Source organism: Molossus molossus, unplaced genomic scaffold, assembly GCF_014108415.1.
Source record: "Molossus molossus isolate mMolMol1 unplaced genomic scaffold, mMolMol1.p scaffold_m16_p_10, whole genome shotgun sequence".
NCBI classification, from domain to species: domain Eukaryota; kingdom Metazoa; phylum Chordata; class Mammalia; order Chiroptera; family Molossidae; genus Molossus; species Molossus molossus.
In genome coordinates, this window is record NW_023425345.1 from 75,377,802 (window position 1) to 75,402,644 (window position 24,843).

The following is a 24,843-nucleotide window of genomic DNA, read 5'->3' on the forward strand; positions in this document are numbered from 1 at the left end:
GTCCCACTATTTATAGGCAGGCTAATTTTGGGCGGCCTTTCTCTCTCTTCTTTCCTTCTCCTTCCTCCTGTGGCAGTGAGGTGACTTCTCAAATATTTGGGCAGAGGAGGTCAGAAGCAGATTTTTGGCATCTGATTTCAGCCTCGGATTCAGCAGGAGCCAGTGGAGTGGAGCTGGAGGGAGGCAGAGTAAGAACCTACATGTTTGTTTAACAGTATAATCTTGGACAAAGAAATAAGAGAGACAAAGGGAGCATGTGAAGAGGAACTAGGTATGACACATATTGGGACTTTTAGGAAAGGCAGGAAGAAGACAGAATCTCAAAAATATGACAGTGTTTGAGGGGCAGAGAAATCATTAGTGACATTGAGAAATAGTCTGAAAAGATTCCAAGAAGGGGGACAAAAATAGAGTTTGAGATGAGACAAAACCATATCTATTTATATATAGAAAGAGAGAGTGAGAGAGATGGACAGATGGATATACACAAGACAAACACCCAGTAAGAAACACAACTAGGAAGGAAGGTGGGAGCAAGGTTCCAGTTGTGCCAAATTATTTCCTATCTCTCCTCCTGGCCTCATTTCTAGATTGGAGTTATAAATAGCAGAGAGTTGGAAAATGTCCCCCTGCCTCTGCTTCTGTCTCAGCCTGGGGGAAGGGAGAGAAAGAGGGACAGGCCTGCAGGTCTCCTGGAAATCCCTGAGAAGCCTCACCCAGCTCCAGCCTGGGCCAGCCCAGGACTCAGACCCCTTCCACCCGCTTTGGAAGGTGGGACTCAGCCCCCTTCCATCCCCTTTGGAAGGTGGGAAATGCACAGTCCTGGGAGGGGTCTGGGAGTTGGAGGCATCCTTCCCATCCCTCTGCCTCTTGTGTCCAATCTTTCATCTTTGCCTTTCATTGGCACCCCCTTTTCCCCAGCTTATATTCCTCTTCCTTTATCATCTCAGTCTTTTTTTCTTGTTTTCTCCTATCCCTTATTGATCAAACTCTTGCCTTTCTTTCTCCATCTCTTTTCTCTTTCTGTTTCTACCTGCCTCCTTTTCTCCCCTCCCCAGGCCTGCCGAGTTTTTCTCTCTTCTTGCCGGTCTTTTTCTCTCTTCTCTGGAATGCAGACGACGTGTCACTGCCCGGCTCTGGGGGCTGGGATGGGAACAGGTAGGGAGCGGTTTGATTCGAACAGCACGAGGGATGCCTCCCGTGACCAAGGGGTGAAGGGACCACACAGAACGCAGACTCCAGACCGCCCCCCTTTCATCTCCTCTCTTTCCGTTTGCCTGTCTCTCTTCCCACACTCCTTTAGCCTCATCCACTTCTCATCTCTTACCCTCTTCTCTTTTTCGGTCCCTTTCTCTGTGTACTTCTCTCTCGCTCCCCGCTCCCCATTCCGAGGCGCCGCCTCCACCCCTCAAGGGCTCGGGCCGGAATGGGGGGTGGGGGGAGGAGAGAGCGCTGGGAGCGGTGGGGCGGAGCTGGGGCGGGGCTCGGGGCCCCGAGAGCGAGGCCAGGTCTCACCCGGGGCGGTCCGCCCGGGCATCCCTTCGCGACGCCGCGCGGCCTCCACCTGCCGCGGAGCGCGGGGCGGGCCGAGGGCGGGGCGGGGCGGTGTCCCGGGGGCGGAGGCGGGAGCCCCAGTGGACACCCAGCCGCTGCTGCAGCAGTCGTGCCACGGGTGTGGGGCGGTGGAGCGGTGAAAGATTGGGAGACCCCTGAAGACCACGGGGACTCCAGACCAGGGACCTGCCTGGGGGACCTGGGGTACGGGGAACGAGCGAGTTTCCTTGCACTCGCGGGGAGCGTGCGCAGGGTTCGCCCATGGCTGGGACTCCGGGCCGCGATCCTCGGGGTCCTCGAGGGATTTGTTACCTTCTTGGCACCCTGCTCGTCGGATTGCTCTCCTCAGGGGCTGTCGCCTTCAATCTGGATGTGATGGGCGCTCTGCGCAAGGAGGGTGAGCCCGGGAGCCTCTTCGGCTTCTCTGTGGCTCTGCACCGGCAGTTACAGCCCCGACCCCAGAGCTGGTGAGTCACCGAGCCGGTCCAGAATCCCTGTGTCCCAGCCACAGATCCCCCACCCCTACCTCATCTCTCAATCTTCGAACCCCACCAAAACCCCACTAAGACTCGGCTGTCCATAGATATCCTGCACCCCAGTCTGGAGCCTTGCCTCATGTGTCTCGGGTCTGGAGGCACACCTTCAGGCCCAGAGACCCAGGCTCTTGCTTTGGGGATGAGTTGGACAGCAAGGTTCTTGTCTTGGCAGGGACTATTCTCCCCAACCCCCAATTTGCATCCTAGCTCCAGTTCCAGGGTAGGTGGCTCCCCTCCCTCTTCAGAGAGCTGAATTCCCTCAGGGAGGAGACTGAGCATTTTGTCTCTTCTTAGGACAGGAAAAGAGGGAAAAAACAGAGAGGCTAAAGGTGCCATGGGAAGGGTGGAGGGTAGACTCCAGAAATAGCTTCCTGTCAGTGTATTGCCATAGGATGGAGTCAGGGCAGCAGGACACTGGGAGGCCAGGAGAGAACTACCACTTGTGTGGCTCAGGACCACGGGAAAGCTGGGAGAGGACCTGGCAGGGTCTGACAACTTGTACTCGGTTGTTTTAGTGATAGAGAGCGGCAGGAAACGGAGCTCTGAAAGTTGTAGCAGCAGCCGCCAGTGAGAGATCCAGGAAGGATGCAAGCCAGGCTGTTCCCCTTCCTCCTCAGGAAATTTCCAGCTCCAGGAATCTCAGCAGTGGGGGAAGGCAGGGAGGAGTGAAGGGCAGAAGACAATTCTGGTTATTCTCTAATCTGTTCAGGACCCATGGGAGGTGGGTCACTTGTGCATGGGGCCTGTGACTGTATGCTTCCTGTACCGTTCACTCCAGCTACACGTATGATTTAAAAAAGAGAGACAGGAAGGGGAAGAGAGCTTCCCACCCCATCCTGTCAGGGGACTTTTCTCTCCTAGGCCATGCCTAAGCCACACTAAGTGTCCATTACTGGGATCAATGACATCCACAGGGACTGTCTTCTTCCCCGTACTATTGGCTTGGGGGCAGAGGGTAGTGACAAGAGCTCATTTCTCTTTTCCTGCTCTGGGAGGAGGGGCTAGCTCTAATCTTTCTTCTTCCATTATCCCTGTCATCAGGGAGCTGGGTCAGTGGTCCCCCAAAGTTTGAGAGAGATAGAAGGCAACTGACTTCATCTCTTCTTCAGCCTTCTGTCTGCTTCCTCCCTCATCTGTCTCCCTTCCCCCTACCCCCATCTGCCAGAATTCCAGAACTGGAGGCCTTTTTAGGACATGCTGAACTCTCTGAGCTATTTCCAGGCAAATTCTAGGTTATTTTTAATAGCTTGTTCTCTTGTCATTTCCCCCCTCATCTCTGAAGGTGGCCCCTGATTCTTTCTGTCTCCCACAGTCAAGCTGTGGGCATTCCCATAGGGGCCTGACTGTCTAACCGTGGTTTTGCTCCAGCAGGGGGCGCTCTGCGACACCTGAGAGACCAAGTACCTTTCTCATCCCTAGCTTTTGAGTTCAGATCTCCTTTCCCAGCAGGTAAAAAGCTTAGAACAGTGCAGGACTACGAAAGTGAGTGCTATCAAGTGTTAGTACTGTAATACCTGTACTGGGATCCACAGAGCTAGAGAATAGCTTTAGCACCTTACTGCAAGCCTAGATCCAAAGGCTTGGCTAGCCTTCAGCCCAGCACCCTCTGCAGAGGGCCACCCAGACTGAGAGGGTCAGAGAGGGCTGGACTTGGGTGGGAGCCTGGAGTGTATGGAGAACTAAGATGCAGTGGGGCTTCTCTTTCACCTCCACTTAGCCCAGATCCCAGGGAGTCCCTCTGCCTTCAGCTGCCAACATGTTTTTGCTTTTCTCTCTGTAGTGGCTGCAGCTGTGGCTACTGTTCTGTCCAGAGTCCTGGGGTGTCTGGGGGTCATAGCAGGGAGCTAGGAAGGAGTGTGTGGCTGGGGCAGAGGTGGAGGGACCAGAAAGGCTGTGTGTGGGAACTTTTGTTCCAGGAACGATGGACTGGTCTGTTCACCAAGGGTGGGGCTGGATGGATTCATATGCTCAACTTCTTTCCTCCCTTTAGACCCCTTCCCTCCTCCCTCCTCTCTCCTCTTGACCTCCAGAGGAGATGTGAACATTGAATGCTGAAGGTTAGCTTCTCCAGGTACTTGACTATGCACTGACCAGCACTGACTATGCACTGAGGTTCTGGCTATCTCTGTGAGTCCACTATGCACTAGTCACTGACCAGCACTGACTATGCACTGAGGTTCTGGCTATCTCTGTGAGTCCACATGAAGGGTGGTTCAGCCTCCTATGGGGCAAGCACAAAGATGACTAAGACAGCTCCCCACCTGCATGAGCTGGCCATCTCTGTGTTGAAGATGATTTGGGATTACTGCAGACTTGTCTGAAAGTTGGTCATGCCACCCAGTTTCCTTTTTTGCTCAGGGGGTCCCCTCTTCTCTCCTTCCTCCTCTTCCCTTTCTGGAGGGGTCTCAGTGTTCTGGAGATGGCCTGTCACCGGGTGTGGTGGAAAAGGCATGGGTATTGGAGTTAGGCAGATGTGCATTTGAATTCCAGCATACCACTTAATGTCTCTGAGTGTCTCCACTTGAATAGCCAGAAAAGAAGCCTTACATGGGGTTGTTGTGAAGCTTAAATGAGATAATGCATGTAACTTGCCCAGCCCGGTACCTAGGTGGAGAGTGATAAAAGTTAGTTCCTCATGTCCCTGGCCTTTAGCCTAGGGCCTGACCCAGCGTAGGTGCTGAATTAATATTACTTCCTTGCCTCACCAGTGCTTGGCAGATCGGTTTTCAGTAAATAGTTGTTAACAAATGCTAAAGGCATGCCATGCTCTCTTCCCTACTACTAGTCCCGCCCCCCCTTCTCTCTCTTGACACTGGCTGTGACATGGGATGACAGCTGGGCAGAGACCAGGCAGAGCTGTGGGAAGAGAGAATGGCTCTGTGCCCTCCCCTCCCCCTGCACCATCAGAAATGGCACAGTGCCCCACAGATGCCTGTCTGCAGCATTGCCCCACACAGCTTCGGGCCTCCCCACCAGGAAGAGGGATGGAGGAAAACAGTGTGGGAGAGAAGCTTTGAGGTTTGCTCTGCTGCCACTTTTGAGTCTCTCCTTCTTCGAAAAGAGGATCCTTGTCCAGCTGGGTGACAGTCACCTCATCTCACCCCTCCCTACACTCCTGGCCGGAGGGTTCAGCCCCAAGGGACCCAGGCAGCCTCCATTCCCAGCACAGTCCTCTCTCAGGGAAGAAGCCTTGGCTGTGATTATGGAAAATTGTCCTGCCAAGAAAGTTGTAGCTGGGAAAGTGTCTGAGGGGGAGGTAGGAGAGAAGACTGGGAGGGGGCAGGAGGGAGTGGGGTGGGGTGGGAGGAATGGGAAAATCGTAGCTGTGGGGAGAAGGAAGAATGGGAAAGGGGACTGAGGAAGTGGGGGGAGATGCGAGGGAGGATTAGAGACCAATTGAGAAATTTGCCCCTACTTTGCTGCCAGCCAGAGTGACTGATAGAATCCTGGGCTGGTAGGGTTGCTAGGGGTGGGGTCTTTGACAGGTCCCTGATGAAAGGGTGGAGGAAGCAGACCTATATCTAGCCTCTTGCTTGGCCTCTGAAGCTGATCCCTGGGCCACCTCGTGGTGCCAGTCTGGGCCCCTGTTACTTTTGCTCCCAGCATTCTTGGCATTTCTGGGAAGGTTTCAACAGGACTGGAGAGGAGGGTAGAGCTTGGAAATGGGGCCAGGGAGTGGGTAGCAAAGGCCTGGTCAGGAACAGGTGCTGGGAATAGGCGGTTCTTTCGAACTAGCCCAGGGTCACTCTGTGTGTGTGTGTGTGTGTGTGTGTGTGTGTGTGTGTGTATCTACTGTGCATGTGGTCCCTCTGTGCACATGGCCCCTCAGGCAGGTAGTATGTGCATATGTAACATGATAATTACATATATGGTCAAGTATATTAACCTGCGCTTCTCAGGACTTGGGAAACTGACTTTGGCTCTTGTCTTTAGTCTTTCAACACTCTGCTTGGTACTGAGGGATTGGGCCTGGGCAGCTCTGTGGAGGGGAAACATTCTGGCTGCTGACTCCTGCCCCTGCCCCATCGTGCAGGCTGCTGGTAGGTGCTCCCCAGGCCCTGGCTCTGCCTGGGCAGCAGGCGAACCGCACTGGAGGACTCTTCGCTTGCCCCCTGAGCCTGGAGGAGACTGACTGCTACAGAGTGGACATTGACCAGGGAGGTATTGGCCCTGTGGGGATGGAGTGGGGGGAGCATGTGGGAAGGGGAGGAAAGGACTTGGCCTCCTCTTCCCTCCCCTAATTCCCACCGTCCTGCCTCCAGCTGACGTGCAGAAAGAGAGCAAGGAGAACCAGTGGTTGGGAGTTAGTGTTCGGAGCCAGGGGCCTGGGGGCAAGATTGTTGTGAGTACCACTTCTGTATCTGTATGCCAGGGTGGTGTGTGTATGTATGTGTGTGTGTGTGTGTGTGTGTGTGTGTGTATGATGCCCAGAACCTCAAGGAGATAGAGAAAAGTAGATGTGGCCCCTGTCCTTAAAAATGTAAGCCATCTAAACATTTCATTCATCCATCCATTTGTCAAACTCTTACTGAGAACTTTTTAAGCATCTTGCATTGTGCTAGGTACTGAGAGAAGACATGTAAAGACAGGGAGATCTTGGTCCATGCCTCAAATAGCCTACTGTATATCTGGAGAATCTCATCCTCTCCTTTTCTGTGTCTCTCTGTATCATTCCTAACATGCACAAATACACAATTATTATTTTTTAAAAAGATTTTCAACATTGATGTTTTGAGAAAGAAGAATGGAGAGGGAGAGAAAGAGAAACATTGGTGTGAGAGCGAACCATTGGAACCAGCTGCTTCCTGCATGCACCCTACCAGGGATGAAGCCCGAAACCTGGGCGTGTGCTCTGGCCGGGAATCCAACTGGCAACTTTTTGGTACATGGAATGACCAAAACCAACTGAGCCACACTGGCCAGGGCCACAATGATTAATACAAGTCACTATAAGACAGAGTATGGTTAATGTTAAGTGAGTGGTATAATCCCCAGTCTATCAAAGTCTGGAGGAGTGGAGAAAGGACACCTGCAGATGGGGTGATTTGAGCCAGTCTTTCAAGAATAAATGATACTTGGAGAGTGGAGAGGGGAGGAAGTTCTCTGCAGACAAGGTGATGTCACAAAGGGCCAGAGATAGGACCAAACTTGACAGGTTAGGTGTGATCATGGAGGTGTGAGGCCTGTGTGCTGGCCTAGTCATGCCTGTGGATGCCCAGGCGGAATGTGGAACATAAACTTCTTCCTGCCAAGGCAAGGAAATGGGTGCTGATGGGATAGTGGGTTATGAATATACCTGCCTAACACTGGGCTGGTTGTGGTGCTCAAGTGATGCTAGCATAGGGGTGTGCGTGCGTGTGTGTGTGTGTGTGGGGGGGGTACGTGCAACATGAACCAATGTCTGCCAAATGTCTGCACGTGGGCAGTGTGGCTCAAGCAGGTTCCTGGCCCACCCAGTGGAATGGCCCCTCATTCCTTCCTCCCATAGACCTGTGCGCACAGATATGAAGCGAGGCAGCGAGTGGACCAAATTCTGGAGACGAGGGATGTGATTGGTCGCTGTTTTGTGCTAAGCCAAGACCTGGCCATCCACGATGAGTTGGATGGTGGCGAGTGGAAGTTCTGTGAGGGGCGCCCCCAGGGCCATGAACAATTTGGGTTCTGCCAGCAGGGAGCAGCTGCTGCCTTCTCCCCCGACAGCCACTATCTCCTCTTTGGGGCCCCAGGAACCTATAACTGGAAGGGTGAGTCACTCCTCCGGGAGGGGAGAAGGGAACCAAACCATCCTCTTACCTCAGACAGGGGATTGCAGGCAGCACGTGGCCAAGCATGCCCACATGTTCACTGCCATGTAGACCTGTGCACTGCCATGCCTTCCACCCTTGTCATGCCAGCACACACATGAATGGAGGTATCTCCTTTCCTTCGCATGGCCGAGTGTTCCTCAATATGCTGGCATGAGCCCCACACGCACGGCTGGTCCTCCTTACCAACCAGCCCGCTCCTCATCACTCCCATTCCCGTCTCCGCACGCTGCCGCTGGCTGAGCTGACACTCGGTGAGTGTGTGCCAAGTTTGTGGGAGCCCAGAAGCTTGGGAGGGGGTGGCAATGGGGCTAGAAAGGAGAGGAGGGGCTTCCCTGTGTGACTGTCTAACTAGCATCTGGCTTAAAGGGTGCTCCTCGCTTTGTGCCCTGGGCACTAACAGGTCTGTCCTTGCAGGCACTGCCAGGGTGGAGCTCTGTGTGCAGGGCTCAGCGGACCTGGCCCACCTGGACGACGGGCCCTACGAGGCGGGGGGAGAGAAGGAGCAGGACCCCCGCCTCATTCCGGTCCCTGCCAACAGCTACTTTGGTAGGGACCCCCCCTGGCCCAGAGCCACTCTAACCCTTTGCTCCTCTCTCTTGTCCTCCCTCTCCATGCTCCCGCCCTTCTGTCTCTGTCTCTGTCTTTGTCTCTGTCTCTGTTTCTCTTTTTGTATCCCTTTGACCTCTTTGTCTCTCTCATATTCTTTCTCCACCTCTTCCTCTCCTCCTTGCCTTTGTGTCTGGCTCTGTTTCTCCACTTTGTGATCCCTCCTCTGGATGTCCCTTCCCTGGTGTCTCTTCTCCCCCCCCCCCCCGGCCCCCACAGGGTTGCTCTTTGTGACCAACATTGATAGCTCAGACCCTGACCAGCTGGTGTATAAAACTTTGGACCCTGCTGACCGGCTCCCAGGACCAGCCGGAGACTTGGCCCTGAATAGCTATTTAGGTTTGTAAGCGCCCACCCACACATCCCTCTGGGCCCTGAGGGCTTGGCCTGGCTTCTCCTCCACTCCTGCTCCACCTCCTGCCCCAACACACACTCGGGGAAACTCATGTCGGGCCCAAATTTCAGAGACAAACTGGGCCCAGTGACCAGGCCCAAGAAGAAGAGGCCCCAAGGGGGAGAATCTAAGGGGTTATGAACAAGGGTCTTCATGGAGGAAGAACCATGTGGGTGGAGACCATGCTGGGAAGGAAGGAGGCTAGACCTTTCGGAGGATGTCTTCTCAGGGATGGATGGTGGGCACATGCTGGAGAAAAGTCTAGCTGTGTTGTTAAGTCCCTCTCACTGTCTCATCTGCATCCCAGTGCAGAGAAGGAGGATTTGGGTAAATCAAGCTCTTCCTCTCCATGCCAGGATGGTGGGAGTCAGGGCAAAGAAGGTGCACTGGATAGGATAGGGGCCTCTGGGGTGCCCAGAGTGGAGAGCAGTTCTCTGGGCATCGGAGGGATGGGGCCCTGCCCCAGCTCCTGCCAGGGCACTCACTCCTGCCCGGTGTCTGGCTTCTCAGCCATTGTCTTCTGTTCCTCACCAGTCCCTGAGGCTGACCTCATCGCACTTCTTGTGCCAAATTCCTGTCTCTGGGTGGGGGTGCTGCTAGGCCTCTGATGGGGAGGAGAAGTCCAACTGTTGTGGTGATAACTTGGCAGGTGCCTCCATTTGGCTCCAGACCTGTGAGAAGGGGGCCACAGGGCTGGGACACACCCTGGCTCCTTAGTCTTATGGAGAGTGCTGACTGGGAGAGGTCAACCCTGCCCAGGTTTCTCCATCGACTCGGGGAAGGGTCTGGTGCGTGCAGAGGAGCTGAGCTTTGTGGCAGGGGCCCCCCGTGCCAACCACAAGGGGGCTGTGGTCATTCTGCGCAAAGACAGTGCCAGTCGCCTCGTGCCTGAATTTATGCTGTCCGGGGAGCGCCTGACCTCCGGCTTTGGCTACTCACTGGCTGTGGCTGATCTCAACAATGATGGGTGAGTGGGCGGAGGGAGTGGAGCTGGGGGAGCTGGGTCCAGGAGGTCTGAAGGGCCTCTGACTTCCCCGGCTGGGCAGGACCCCACACTGACTGACTTTCTTTCTCCATAGTTGGGCAGACCTGGTAGTGGGTGCCCCCTACTTCTTTGAGCGCCAAGAAGAGCTGGGGGGTGCTGTGTATGTGTACATGAACCAGGGGGGTCACTGGGCTGGAGTCTCCCCTCTTCGGATCTGTGGCTCCCCCGACTCCATGTTTGGGATCAGCCTGGCTGTCCTTGGGGACCTCAACCAAGATGGCTTCCCAGGTGTGATTGGGAACTGGAAAGGCTCAGGAGAGGGGGCGGCAGGGGCAGGGAAGTGCCTCAGAGGTCAAGGGGAGCCCTTTTTTTCTTTTAAATTGTTTACACTATTATAGATGTTCCTCATTCCCCCCCCCCCCCCGCAAGGGGAGGTCTTTTGAGGGCTGAGGGCTCAGGGAGAGAAGCAACATGGGCTCACATCTGAACTTGACCATTTACCAGCTCTATGATCTTGGGCAAGTTACATAACCTTTCTGAGCCAGTAATATCTGCAGAGAGTAGCTGAGAGGTTTAAAAATGACGTGTGGCCCTGGCCACTTTGGCTGAGAGGTTAGAGTGTCGGCCCGCGGACCAGAGAGACCTGGGTTCGGTTCCCGCTAAGGGCACGTACCTCGGTTGCAGTTTGTCCCCACCCTGGTTGGGGTCCTGTGGGTGGCAGCCAGTCGATGTGTCTCTCTCACATGGATGTTTCTCTCTCTCTCTCTCCCTCCTGCTCTATCTGAAGATAAGTGCAAAAATGTCCTCAAGTGAGGATAAAAAAAATTAAAAATGATGTGTGTAAGGTGCCTGAGACTTAGTGGCCTCTCAATAAAATAGAATACATACGATATGGAACTGAGTGACGGAGGGAAAGTTGAGGCCTGGCCTTGTCACCCCTGCCCCCATGGTCTGACTGCCTTTTCTGCTCTCGCAGATATCGCAGTGGGTGCTCCCTTTGATGGGGATGGGAAAGTCTTTATCTACCATGGGAGCAGCCTGGGGGTTGTCACCAAACCTTCCCAGGTGAGGGGGCTTGTTGGGATGAGGGAGTGGGTGTGGGTGGGATAAGGGCATAGCAACAGAGGGCAGGGGCGGAGGCAGAGGTCCGAGCTGACAGTCAGGTCCTGCAGGTGCTGGAGGGCGAGGCTGTGAGCCTAAAGAGCTTTGGCTACTCTCTGTCTGGGGGCCTGGATGTAGATGGGAACCATTACCCTGACCTGCTGGTGGGCTCCTTGGCTGACACTGCTGTGCTCTTCAGGTGAGCCCCTGCCTCTCCTCTGTCTTCTCCCTTCTTGAGGCCATAAGTCCCACTCACACCAAATCTGATGCTGAAGAGCCTGCCCTCCTCCCACTTTCCCAGACTCATGTTCTCATGTTTTCTTGTGCCCTTAACTGCCCATTCCTAGGGCCAGACCTGTCCTCCATGTGTCCCATGAGGTCTTCATTGATCCACGAGCCATCGACCTAGAACAGCCCAACTGTCCTGGTGGTCACTTGGTCTGGTGAGGCAGATCCAAGGGGAGGAAGGCTGGGTGGGGACTCCCAGGGCCCCTATCCCTTCTCTATTTCTCTGCCTAGTTTGGGGGCTGAGGCTGGGTCAGGAGTGGGCAGGGTGGGGGTGGGGCCTGACTCAGGAGCTACCTTTTGCCCCCTGCAGTGTGGACCTAAGTGTGTGTTTCAGCTACATTGCAACCCCCAGCAGCTACAGCCCTATTGTGGGTGAGTGAGGTTCCTTTCCCATCTGCTATCCTGTTGGATTTCAGGGGTGTGTAACTCCAACGTGGAGAGAAGGGTCCCTGGGAACAGGGTCAGATTGAAGCTGTTCCCCAGCTCACTGTCTCCTCTCCTCTTCCCACATGTCTCAGCCCTGGATTATGTGCTAGATGGGGACACAGATCGCAGGCTCCGGGGCCAGGTTCCCCGTGTGACCTTCCTGAGCCGTGGCCCAGATGACCCTAAGCACCAGGTCTCAGGCACAGTGTGGCTGAAGCACCAGGAAGACCGAGTCTGTGGGGACGCCATGTTTCAGTTACAGGTGGACACTGACCCCTTGGCCTCTGAGGGTCATTGTCATTGCATGGTCTCTGTTCCTTGATTCCTCTTAGCTTCTTCCCTAACACACTCACACCTCATTCTGAGATCTTGACTTTTGGAAGCCTCCCATATGGGCTGACTTCCTCCTCAGCTATTGCCTTGTTATGTCTCCTGCCAAGTTCTGTACTCACTGGAGATGGAGATGTCAGGGTCCATGGTCACTTCTGGTCCTCAAAGCCCTAAATACTGTGTCTCTTCCCTTCTCCACCCTTGTTGTTCTCCCTTCCTCTTGCTCAGTTCTCCACCTCTGTCTTTCATCTCTCTAAACTTCTTTCTAGGTTTCAGAATTTTTCTTAAGTCTGGCTGGGGCTTTGGTCATGGCTGCGACCTGGGGATTGTTCTTGTATTCATTTCATCTTTCCCATTTCCAGGAGAATGTCAAAGACAAGCTTCGGGCCATTGTGGTGACCCTGTCCTATAGTCTCCAGACCCCTCGGCTCCGGCGACAAGTTCCTGGCCAGGGGCTGCCCCCAGTGGCCCCCATCCTCAATGCCCACCAGCCCAGCACCCAGCGGGCAGAGGTGAGCATGGTTCTGGTTTATCCCAGAAGAAGGAGCTGGGAGGAGCAGTGATCATAGCCCATCAGCAGTGACACTCATTCATAGCTTGCAGTTCTTTCACGTTTCTCTAGTAGTTCCTCATGTCTCCAGGTGCTGTAACAACTAGATCCCAAAATGGAAAAATGGCACAAAGAGTCATGTGTTCCTAGTCAGAGGGAACAGTGCTCTTTGATTCTAGGTGGTCATTCATGGGGCTCAGGCTGATGGGGTTCTGCCATCTTCAAATGTGGCCTCCAAGGCCCTTAAGTCATCTCCGTCCTGGTCAGCTGTGAGGGGACAGCATGAAGCTCCTTGTGTGGTTCCCATGGCCAGTCTGGAAGTGGCACTCTTCACTTTCTCTTCACCTTCTGAATCTGGAACTCAGTTACATGCAAGGAAGACTAGGGAAATGTGGTCTTGCTGTGGACCAGCCTGCTAGTCTCTACCACTATGGTACTCCCATCATTTTATTGAGGAGGAGACAGCTCAGAGTGAGTGGTTAAGTGACCAGCTCAATATCACATAGCTGGTAAGCAGCAGATCTGGGAGTCGAACCCAGGTTGTGGAATCCTGCGATACTCTACCCCACCACATGCCTCGGTGACAAATTTGCTCCCTTTCTCACCCCCTGGGAATGAACCTGTCCTCAAATCTCTCCCCAGCCTTGGCCAGCATGGCTCAGTTGGCTGGAGCATCATCTTGTCTTATACACCAAAAAGTTGTGGGTTCAGTTCCTAGTCAGGGCACACACCCAGGTTGTGGGTTCGATCCTTGGTTGAGGCACATATGGGAGGCAACTGATCGATGTTTTTCTCTCTCTCTTGCTCCCTTCCTCTCTCTAAAATTAATAAAAAACAAACAAAAAACAAAAGAAAAAAATCTCTCCCCAGATCCACTTCCTGAAGCAAGGCTGTGGTGAAGATAAGATCTGTCAGAGCAATCTGCAGCTGGTCCATGCCCGCTTCTGTGCCCGGATCAGCGATACGGAGTTCCAGCCTCTGCCCATGTGAGGGGAGCAAGGGGGCAGGTGTGGTGGGCAGGCAAGAGTTCAAGGAATGAAAGGAAGCTCCCTCAGGAGGGCCAGGCAGACCAGAGGCTTGGGCTGATGGGAGTAGAGGCTCAGGAAGTGGCGACCAGTGGCAATAGAGGGCGAGACAGGGGAAGGTGTTCTGATCTTAGAGTGAGTAGGATCTGACCTTCCAGGGATGTGGATGGGACAACAGCCCTGTTTGCACTGAGTGGGCAGCCATTCATCAGCCTGGAGCTGAAGGTCACCAATCTGCCCTCGGACCCAGCACAGCCTCAGGCTGATGGGGACGATGCCCACGAAGCTCAGCTGCTGGTCAGCCTCCCTGCCTCTCTGCACTACTCAGGAGTGCGGGCCCTGGACCCTGTGGTGAGGACCTGGGCAGGGGGGCGTGGTCGTGGGGGTCTCCAGTAACCCAAACTGAGCTTTCCTTCTCTCCCCACTCCAGGAGAAGCCACTGTGCCTGTCCAATGAGAACGCTTCCCGTGTCGAGTGTGAGCTGGGGAACCCCATGAAGAGAGGTGCCCAGGTTGGCACATCTGCCCTTATCCCTCTCTGAGTGACCTCTAACCCCTGACCCCTCCTCAGGCCCCTGGCCTCCCTTGACTCTCATCCTGCTCTACCATCGGCCTAGATTACCTTCTACCTCATCCTCAGCACCTCAGGAATCACCATCGAGACTACGGAGCTGGAGGTGGAACTGCTATTGGCCACGTAAGCCTGGTGGGGCTGGGGTGGTAAGGCTGGGGCAGTGGAATTGATGTCCATCTAGAAGGGCTGACCCCTGAGGTGGTGCCTGTGCCTGCCGCTCACTCCTGCCTTTGCCCACACACCAGGATCAGTGAGCAGGAGCTACATCCAGTCTATGCCCGGGCCCATGTCTTCATTGAGCTGCCACTGTCCATCACCGGGTAAGCCCCGCCCCAGTGGGCACCTGCGCTGGAGGGGTGGGTATTGCCACTCCCAAGCCCAGGCCTAGGCTCAGCCTCCTGACCTCCCATCAGGTCCCAGGTCTCCTCAGTCCCCGTTCTGACCTCTCTTCTTTAGGGTGGCCATTCCCCAGCAGCTCTTCTTCTCTGGTGTGGTGCGGGGTGAAAGTGCCATGCGGTCTGAGCGGGATGTGGGCAGCAAGGTCAAGTATGAGGTCACGGTAAGTGTCCTGGTATGTAGTCCCTCATGGTCCCCTCTCCTTCCTGGCACCGAGAAGAGGCTGAGACAGGTCCTAAGGCTTGGGGCTCTTCTACTGTATGGCGAGTTTGAGGCCTCCCCCTGCTCCTGGACCTTGGCTGTGGGCAGGTGTTTGTGCAGTGGCCTCAACTGACCATTTCCCGGTCATCTCTGACTGGGAGGCCATGAGAATCCAGGGAAGCTTCTCTGTCTGGGGCCTCAGCTGGGAGATGGGAATATGGGGTGAGGACTGATGTCTCTCCCCAGAACTCTGCTCTGGCTTGGCTGGGGCTTTCCCACACCTCCCAGTGACAGCTCCAGGTTTTCCTGGTTTGGGGAAGGTGGATAACAGTGCCTGGTGGGGTCTAGGATCCTGAATCCTTGTTGAAACTGTGCTTCCTGAGGCCCTCCCCTCGACACTGTCCCCTCCATCTCTGTGGATTTATGGCCACTCAGAAACTGAGCTCCCTCCCTTCACACTCCTTGTGCCCACAGGTCTCCAACCAGGGGCAGTCACTCAACACCCTTGGCTCTGCCTTCCTGAACATCATGTGGCCCCATGAGATTGCCAACGGGAAGTGGCTGCTGTACCCCATGCGGGTGGAGCTGGAGGGCGGACGAGGGCCTGGGCAGAAGGGGCTCTGTTCCCCCAGGCCCAACATCCTCCACCTGGTGAGGCAGGGTGGGTGGGGCTGCTGAAGCAGGGTGGAGGGGATTAGACTTTGGGAAGGGCTTCATGGGGCTGAGCTCGTGTGGAGGAAGGCGATGGGGAGGAAATGCCGTGCCATCTCAGGATTGCTGTGTTTGGAGGGACACTCACTGGGCCCCCTTTCCCACATCCAGAGTGTGGACAGGAGTGACAGGAGGCGCAGAGAGCTGGAGCAGCCGGAGCAGCCGGAGCAGCAGGGGCCCAGCGAGCAGCAGGAGCCTAGCACGTCCTGGTGGCCAGTGTCCTCTGCTGAGAAGAAGAAAAACATCACCCTGGTGAGGGCGAGGGCGAATGTGGTGCAGGCAGAATGGGGGCGTGTGGTGGTATGACAGAGGGCCCTGGGGCATGGAGCTTCATTCAGTGTGCTGGGTGTCCAGGGAGGCTGGCCTGCTGAGAGGGGAGATGGGCAGTTCCCATTACACCTGTGAAGCAGCTGCAGCCTCCACAGGTCCCGCCACCCGTGCTTACTCCAGAGCAGGGCGTGGGCTGTGCAGTTGATCCTCACGTTTATACCAAACATAACATTTTATAGGGTGGGATGGTCCTAGGTACCTTTGAGATCTGTTTGTTGCTCTTTTGAACTCTTTCAGGACAGAAAAGTCAATTTGTGTAAGAAAACGTGTCTGATTTTTACAGTGTCAAAAACATTTAAGTTTTCAAAAGTTTTAATTAAAATGATAGTGTATTATGTGTGCTTCATTAAGTCTACTCCTTTTGAGCAGTTTTGTCCCCTTTTTCTGCTTGTTTTACATAGTTTTGTTCTTTAAGTGGATTCATGGAGCAAATGGGCACACGCTCTATGCTCATCCCTTGAGAATGGTTCTGTCAGTGAGTGTGGAGGGGACACAGACTAAGGAGGTATTTGGCTGGTTGCCAGGAGGTGAAACTCAGGTATGCAAATACCTGAGCAATAGAGGCAAGGAGTGGATGAAACTGTTCACAGGGCACGTAAGCAGCTGGGCCAGCTCTGGTGTCATCTGTCTGGGAGGGAGCTCTACTGACACCCTGTCTCTCCTGGGGGACCTCAGCTCCTCTGCTCCCCTGAGAGCAGGCATGAGGCAAACAAAGGTGCCTGGGGGTAAGGTGGATTTGTGTGATTGCTGCTTCCCTGTTGTGTGGGTAGTCCTACCTTTGCCATGTGACCACTTTCCTCTGAAAGAACTCTCTTTTTACTAAGAACTTTGAAATTAATTCTTTGGCTTAAAAGTAAGGCAGAAGGCCTTACTTTTAGACACATTGACCAAGGGTTCTTGGTTTGCTCAAAAGTGGCAAAATAAAAGATGACTCACAGAATTCAAACATTCTGAAGCCATTCTTCTGTCTCAACTAGAACAGTTTTTAGGCAAATAGACCATAGGTGGGACTAGGCCAAATGGACATAGGTCAGGCCTGGAAGGAGCAGGGTCTGAGTCCCCCCCGCAGCTCCTGGGTGGCCTCCTCCTCTGTCAGTGAATTTGGGCTTAGTGTAAGAGTATGCCCTTTCCCAATATGGACCAGGTTCAAATATGTACTCCATCACTTATCAGCTTTGCCAACTCTGGGACCTACGGTAGGTAACCTGGCCTCTTTGAGCCTCAATTTCCTAATTTGAAAAATGAGGATGGTAATAATATGCTCTTTGCAGGATAGTTGTAAAACTAACATGAAATAAGTACCTGGCAGGTAGTAGGTACTCAATAAATGGGACTAACATTAGGCAGCATCAGCATCAACTGGGGAAGCTACTCTACCTATTGCTGTCAAGTAAGAGTCCTCCTCCCTGCTCCCCATGCATTTCAAAGCCAAATAGCCCAGATTTAGGGTAGTCCACTACTTTGGACCACAGGGTTAATTTGGGAAGGCCTGGTAATGAAAGTAAAAATATGAATGAGGAGCAAAGAGGAAAGGGGTCCAAGATGTGGGAGCTCATGGATGGATGGATGAAAGCTCAGGGCAGACTCTGTGGCTGCGTGACTGCATTTGTGAGGGTGCTGGGCCCTGGGCAGGCTCAGCAGCTCAGAGGCCTGTCTGTCTTGCCTCCAGGACTGTGCCCGGGGCACGGCCAATTGCGTGTTGTTCAGTTGCCCACTCTACAGCTTCGACCGCGCGGCTGTGCTGCACGTCCAGGGCCGCCTCTGGAACAGCACCTTCCTGGAGGTGAGAGCGCTGCTGGGTGCGGACTGGGCGTCCTGTCCCCCAGCAGCCCCTCCGGGACTCACTTCTCCTTCTACCTCTTCCCAGTCCAAATGCAGCAACTCTTAACCCGAGAGGGGCAGAAGCACCCTCTGTGTGGGCACCATTCTACAATTTCAGAAGCTGGGGGTGAGGATGAGGGGACAGGGGACATGTAGGAGGAGGGTCTGCTTCCCTGCTCCCTTAGGAGTACTCAGCTGTGAAGTCCCTGGAAGTGATTGTCCGAGCCAACATCACCGTGAAGTCCTCCATCAAGAACTTGCTGCTCAGAGATGCCTCCACAGTGGTGAGTTGAAGGGCTGGGAGGTGGGGGTGGAAGAGTTCTCCCCTCCTGTTGGCCCAGCTCCTGCTCCATTAACCCCTTGCTCCCTAGATCCCAGTGATGGTGTACTTGGACCCGGTGGCTGTGGTGGCAGAGGGAGTCCCCTGGTGGATCATCCTCCTGGCTGTGCTGGCAGGGTTGCTGGTGCTGGCGCTGCTGGTGCTGCTGATGTGGAAGGTGAGGCTTGGGGAAGGTGGGGCTGGTGGGGGCTGGGCTTCCCTGTTACAAAGGTGGCCTTTCATGCGTGGTTCTCACCCACCCACTCTCTCATTTACTCAGCAAATCTGCAATGAGCACTTACCCTGCATGTATCAGGGTCTCTGTTAGGTCCTGGATGGTTCAGAGATGTCAGATGCAGACCTTGTCCTCAGGGATTTGATAGTCCAGTGGGGGAAGGGAACCTCATAGTCAAGGACAGGCAGAACGTACTAAGTCAAGACAGTGCAGTGGAGCCCAGCTGGTATGACTCAGTGGATTGAGCGTCATCCCATGGACTGAGAGGTCCTGGTTCGATTCCAGGTCAGGGCACAGGCCCAGGTTGCGGGCTTGATCCCCAGTGGGGGGCGTGCAGGAGGTAGCTGATTGATGTATCTCTCTCATAAGATGTTTCTATCTCTCGCTCTCTAAAAAATCAAAATCAATAAAAGCATATTAAAAAAATAAATAAAATAAAGATTAAAAAAGAGAGGGGAAGAGCAGGGAGAGTTCAGAGGAGGGATAGCTTGAGAGCAGGGGGCCCTGGAGCCGGGCCTTAGAAGAAGGGGGGTAGTAGGATCTGGATGTGGGAGATGAGGTGGGTGGGGTCGGGGCCTTCCAGAAGCACCATGGTAGGCCGAGTCATGGAGACAGGGAGGTGTGGTCTGACTTAAGCATGGCAGGTTGGGGCTGGGAAGGAAACCATGGCCACGAAGGCCCGCAGCGTAGAGAACTGTCCCCAGGAAACTGCCTCCAGGACTGAACCTGGGGCCTCCACATACCAGGTCCCTGTGGAACCATTCTTGTCAACAGAGAGTACAGACAGAATCAAATTTGTGTCCACATAGAAACACACTCAGTACAGGGCATCACATCATCACCAGCGGTCATGCCCTGAACTTCATGCCACGTCAAGGCTGTGTGGAGCTGTGCTGTCCTTGGGGCTCTGTGGAGAACACCCTCCCATCCCAGGCCCAGCCAATTACAGACCAAACACACCCTTTGACAAATATGAGTCAGCAGTGGGCCAGGCCTCTTGAGAAGCATCCACACTGTGGGGAACCTGGTCGTTCTTAGGGGAGACTGATGCCTTCGTGAAACTGGCTCTGGGATTCCTGCCTCCTGCTCCCACAGAAGGGGGACAGAGCAGGGATAAGGCTCCATTCTTCCTCAGTCTTCCCATCTCCCCCTCATTTGTTCCCCTCCCCTTGACATCCCAGTGTGGCTTCTTCCGTCGGAGCAGCCAGAACTCATCTTTCCCCACTAACTATCACCGGGCCCGTCTGGCTGTGCAGCCCTCAGCCGTGGAAGCTGAGGGTCCTGGGACTGTGGGGTAATTTTTGTTTGTGTGCATGTGTGTGTGCGTGTGTACAAATGTATGTGTGTATGTATGTGTGTGAGTGTTAGTAGAGGGCTCAGCATTCAGGGGACCGGGAACGTTCAGGGTGAAGAAATGAGATTGCATGAAGGTGGGGTGAGTCCTAGGAACTGAGGTGGAAGGTGATTACAAGGGTGAGTTTAGAGTGAGTATGCACAGCCCGGGGCATGCACAGAGAGCTAGCTGGGATCTTGTAGTGTGAGCATGTGAAGTACAGGAAGGTGCCATGCATGTCTTTTCTTGGGCATGAGTGTGCAGAGACAAATGTGCAAGGAGGTACCGTGCAGTCTGAGCATGAAGGGGTCTCTGGTGGTCCAGAGTGTGAGTGTGCAAGGGGCACATTTCCACCTTGTAAGGGCCAGCATGTTCATGACTTAAGAAGGGGCTAGGCCAGCACATTCATGGACAGAGGTCCTGCCCAAGGGGGATGATGCCAGTGTTTAGGTACGTAGGGCGTATGTGTATGTGGTTTGAGAGGAGTTATTCGGAGTACGAAGGGCTCTAGGAAGCCATGTTTCCCCTCATATCTCATTTGTATTCTGGGTAATGCTATTCGGTCTCCCCAAAAGCTTGAACTGGTGGAAACCTTTGGGGTCAGCAGTCCTGATGTTCCACCTTCAACCACCTCCTTCAGGCGCCAAGTGAGATGTCCTTGGTCCTGCCCCTTGGGCTCCGTCCTGGTCTGTCTCTCACTGTAAATGAGAACTTGGGGGCTCAGCACTGATGGGGGCACCTGTGGGGACTGCTTACTGCATGAGATGCTGTCCAGCCCATCTCCTTTCTGCTGCAGTTGGTTCATTCTGTACTAGGGGTGGTGGAGGCCAGGAACTGGGCTGTGCTGGGCATCTGCCCCAGGGACTGCAGCCCTGCAGCCTCCTTACGTCTGGCCTGGTATTCTTACAGATGGGATTCTTCAAGCGGGCACGGTACCCCGAGGCCACCGTGCCCCAGTACCATGCGGTGAAGATCCCACGAGAAGACCGACAGCAGTTCAAGGAGGAAAAGACAGGCACCATTCTAAGGAGCAACTGGGGCAGCCCCCGGCGGGAGAGCCCCGATGCACACCCTATCCTCGCTGCTGATGGGCACCCTGAGCTGGGCTCCGATGGGCACCCTGCGCCAGGCACAGCCTAACTTTCTTTGTCTCTGGCCTGTGTGTCCCCTCCATCCATTTCCCAGAGATGGCTCCTTGGGATGAAGAGGGTTTCTGGTGTCCCAACAGGATTATGCAGGATCTGTTTCCTCAGGGACTTAGACCTCTCCCTCCAGGAGGAGCACCCCAAACTTCCCCTTAGAATGTTGTGAGATGAGAGGGGTAAATTAGGGATAGGGTCGGGGGGTAGGGTGTGAAGGTCAGCAACGTCCTCATGCAAAGGTGAGAAGATGGGACCCTAATTCTTCCCTCTCCCACTCATCCAGTTTAATAGGACCCCAAGGACCTGTCTCCCCAAAAGTGCCTTAGCCCAGAGGGTTGGGGAGGAAGTTGCATTGCTGACTCAGGGGCTCTTCCCTTCCTAGTGTCCCCTCTCCTCTGACCTTAGTTTGCTGTACCAATCTAGTGGATTTTGTTTATTTATTAAAAAAATATTTGGGCCCTGGCCGGTTTTGCCCAGTGGTTAGAGTGTTGGTCCACAGACCAAAGGGTCTCAGGTTCGATTCTTGGCCAAGTGCACGTACCTGGGTTGCAGGTCTGATCCCTGGCCCTGGTTGGGGTTGTGTGGGAGGCAACCATTTGATGTGTCTCCTTCACATCAATGTTTCTTACTCTCCCTCCCTCACTTCCACTGTATCTAAAAAAATCAGTGGAAAAAATATCCTCCGGTGAGGATTAAAAAAAGTTTTTTGGGAACAAACCTCTGGCCCCTTTGCTGAGTCCTGCTCCCTCATGCCCTAGGTCTTCAAGAAAGGCCTGATTCTGCATTCTCACAGCTCAGGACAAAGATGGTAGTGGGTGGGAGGGTCAGAGGGCATGGCAGGGATGGACCTATCCTGACTTTGTGACCAGATCCTGGAGGTGCATGGGTGTAGTCTCAGAAGGAAGGGAGGGGCACTTTACCTTGGGAACACCTTTGTTTGTGGTAGAAACAAACAGGGAAACAACCCAAATGTCTACCATATGTGTTGTTTGATAGCTAAATGGATAAATAATTTGTGGTACATCCATGCAATGGACTACAGCAACAAAAGGAACTGTTGATACATGCAACACAAGTGAATATCCAAACAATCATGCTGAGTGAAATAAGTTAGACAGAAAAAGCACATACTGTAGAATTCCACTTACATAAAATTCTACAAAATGCAAATAACGTATTGTGACAGAAAACAGACAAGTGGTTACCTGAGGATGGGGATGGGGATGGAAGAGGGGAGAATGGGTCACAACGAGGCACAAGGAAACTGTCATGGTTGATAGACATGTTCATTATCTTGATTGTGGTGATAACTTCACAGGTGTATACGTATGTCAAAACTCATCTAGTTGTGCCCTGGCCGGTTTGGCTCAGCGGTTAGAGTGTCGGCCCGTGGACCAGAGAGGCCCAGGTTCGGTTCCTGCTAAGGGCACGTACCTCGGTTGCAGTTTGTCCCCGGCCCCGTTTGGGGTCGTGTGGGTGGCAGCCACTCGACGTGTCTCTCTCACGTCGATGCTTCTCTCTCTCCCACTCTATCTCAAGATAAACGCAAAATTTCCTTGGGTAAGGATTAAAAAAACAAAACACAAAAAACAAAAACTCATCTAGTTGTACACCATAAATATGCACCCATTCTTATACATAATTATACCTCAATAAAACTGTAAGTACATTGGGTATGAGGTTACAATCCATTGAATAAAACAGAAAAGCTGTGAGTCAATAATAATATGAATGAATGAATAAATGAGAAGGTACATAAAACCAAATATTACTGGTTGGAAGTGTAAATTGATACAACCAGTTTGGAAATCTTTGACGGTATCTACTAAACCCAACAAAACAAGGTAGAGAATAGTGTGTACAATGTACTGTACCATTTGTGTAAAGAAAATGGAATATCTATATATCTATATATGTATATGTATATCTATATCTATGGTGTGTGTGTATTATCTGCTCACTCACAGATACTCTCCATCTCCAGGAGGATTCACAAGAGACTGGTGATGTGATATTTAAAAGTGCCTCCAGAGAGGGGATCTGAGTGGATGGGAGACTGGGGTGAAAGAGAATTTTTCCTATAGTCCCTTTTGTACCATGTGAAAGTTTTACCTTTCCAAAACAAATTCTTTAATAATTTTTTTTTTAAACGAAAAGAAACCTTTGCTAAGGAACGACTGCTCTCTTGACCTCACTTCCTATCACTTTTCCAACTCACTCTAATTCTCCAGTACAAAAAACAACAAAACTAAATCGCTCACCCTTTCCAGATGGGGGCAGACAGTGTCTATCCTAAATGTCCCAGTTCTGTACACCTGCTTTTTCCTCTACCAGAAACAGCCTTCCTTTCCTATCCCAGCTCTGAAGCTCCTCTATCTCTCAGTTGGTGTGGTTACTCCCCTGTCTCTTCACTAATGCTTCAGAAAGTCCCTCTGTGCTCACACTGTGTTCTGAACAGGCTTCAGCCTCTGCCACTTTCTTGTGGATTCACAAATCTTTGTCCCTCCTGAGGACAGGAGCTCACACCCCTACTATGGGAGAATCGCTACCCCTTTTACATTCACAGCAGAAGCAAAACCCAGAGAACTTTGGGGTCACAAAACCCTTCTCTCAGGGGCTGCCCCTGGCTCTGGCAGCTCTGTGTAGGAGAAGACACACTTCCCTGAAATAGTTCAACCCTGCCTGTCTCAGGAGCTGTCCCCAGACCTTTTCTCTAAGGCCTCCACTGGCCAGGGCAGATCCGAAGGGGGTTTGACCAGCGGGACAGAGGCAGTGGGCTTGAACAGAGCAGCCCTCCCAACCAGGGACTTTGTTTACTCTTAGTTCTCCTCTAGAAGCCATCAGTTGTCCTGGGGAATGTTCTTCATGAGATTTTAGACTATCGCAAGTTTCCTCTCATATAATGCCAAGTTGCTGATTTTCTTTTCTCTAAATAAAATTTCCTTTGGCCACTGTCCAGCTGGTGTGCAGCCTTCACGACTGTGTGACAAGCTGCCCCCAAGACTTGGAGGGAGGCTTCTGCCAAAAGAGAAGCCACCACTTAACTTCCTGAGGACTTTCTGCTAAGTTACTTGTGACCCCAAAGTCTGGTCTCTGAGACTTCCCTGCCTCAGCAGCAGTCTCTGGCCTGGTTCCAAAGTCTAGGGATACTGTCCTGTGTGGTGAGGACACCTAGGGTTACCTGCTTCCTATCTACAAATGTGAGAGGAAGAGGCAAACTTACAGACTGTTTAAGGCCCATCCAGTCTCTCCTCATCTCCCTATTTGACAGATGAGAAATTGGAGCCCACAAAGTAAAAAGACTTGCCCAAAGAAACACAGCAAGTCAATGGCAGACCTAACTCTGGGACCCAGGTCTCCTGACTCTTCTCTACTGTATTTTTTTCTCCCTTCTTTCCTTCTGTTTCTAGGACCTTGATGCCTTGGTTTGATAATAAACACCAGTTCATCGAGAAAATGCCTTTCTCGTGGCCAACTTTCATCTTCTCAATTTCTTACATAGAACAATAGCTTTATTGAAATACAATTTAAATTCACACACAACTCGGAAATTAACCCAAGACATTATGCTCAATTAATATTTGACAAAGGTGTCAAGAGCATACAATGGAGTAAAGAGAGCCTCTTTAATAAATGATGTTGGGAAAATTGGACAGCTATTTGCAAAAAAAATGAAACTAGACTAGTAACTTACACCATACACATACTCCATTTTGAGTTTATTCTTGTGTATGGTGTAAGTTACTGGCTTCTATTGGTGAAAAAGAAAAAAAAAGACTTAAATGTGACTCGTGAATCCATAAAAATCCTAGAAGAAAATGTAGGCAACAAAATTTCAGACATCACACGCAGCAGAAATTTCACCAATACATCACCTAAGGCAAGAGAAACAAAGGAAAAAATTAATACATGGGACTACATCAACTAAAAAGCTTCTGCACAGTAGAAGAAACAAGCATCAGCATGACCGGTGTGGCTCAGTGGCTGAGCATCAACCCATGCACCAAGAGGTTGCCAGTTCAATTCCCGGCCAAGGCACATGCCCAGGTTGTGGACCTGATTCCTTGGTGAGGGGTGGGGGGGGGGCATGTAGGACACGGGAAATCAATGTTCTCTCATCTATGTTTCTATCTTTCTCTCCCTCTCTCTTTCTCTCTCTATAAAATCAATAAAGAAAAGA

General features: G+C 52.7%; 1 protein-coding gene across 4 annotated transcripts; it reads left to right on the top strand.

Moving 5' to 3' along the window:
• The first annotated feature begins 1,683 nt into the window (after positions 1 to 1,683).
• ITGA7 (integrin subunit alpha 7) lies at positions 1,684 to 21,118 on the top strand. Of its 4 annotated transcripts, none has more exons than XM_036252366.1 (26): positions 1,739 to 2,021; positions 6,124 to 6,251; positions 6,353 to 6,432; positions 7,579 to 7,834; positions 8,312 to 8,443; positions 9,657 to 9,864; positions 9,977 to 10,170; positions 10,859 to 10,947; positions 11,055 to 11,182; positions 11,331 to 11,426; positions 11,582 to 11,643; positions 11,790 to 11,959; positions 12,390 to 12,539; positions 13,448 to 13,563; positions 13,761 to 13,953; positions 14,033 to 14,113; positions 14,219 to 14,298; positions 14,421 to 14,495; positions 14,632 to 14,734; positions 15,247 to 15,423; positions 15,595 to 15,735; positions 17,483 to 17,596; positions 17,820 to 17,918; positions 18,006 to 18,131; positions 19,370 to 19,482; positions 20,431 to 20,561. In XM_036252366.1, exons 1-26 carry the CDS (start codon positions 1,816 to 1,818, stop codon positions 20,489 to 20,491), a joined length of 3,378 nt encoding a protein of 1,125 aa, XP_036108259.1. In that variant the 5' UTR covers positions 1,739 to 1,815; the 3' UTR covers positions 20,492 to 20,561. The 4 variants fall into 4 exon arrangements, with proteins under 4 accessions (XP_036108257.1, XP_036108256.1, XP_036108259.1 ...); XM_036252367.1 differs by lacking the exon at positions 8,312 to 8,443 and adding an exon at positions 8,723 to 8,842; XM_036252364.1 differs by lacking the exons at positions 8,312 to 8,443; positions 19,370 to 19,482 and adding an exon at positions 8,723 to 8,842 and having other exon boundaries at positions 1,684 to 2,021; positions 20,431 to 21,118.
• The last annotated feature ends 3,725 nt before the right edge of the window (positions 21,119 to 24,843 follow it).

Excerpts from the sequence above, each read along its gene's own strand:
- ITGA7 (XM_036252363.1), top strand. The coding sequence starts at position 1,816 with ATGGCTGGGACTCCGGGCCGCGATCCTCGGGGTCCTCGAGGGATTTGT. Across the intron at positions 10,948-11,054 it reads TTGTCACCAAACCTTCCCAG|GTGCTGGAGGGCGAGGCTGT; the intron begins GTGAGGGGGCTT and ends CAGGTCCTGCAG. Across the intron at positions 14,114-14,218 it reads CCATGAAGAGAGGTGCCCAG|ATTACCTTCTACCTCATCCT; the intron begins GTTGGCACATCT and ends CCATCGGCCTAG.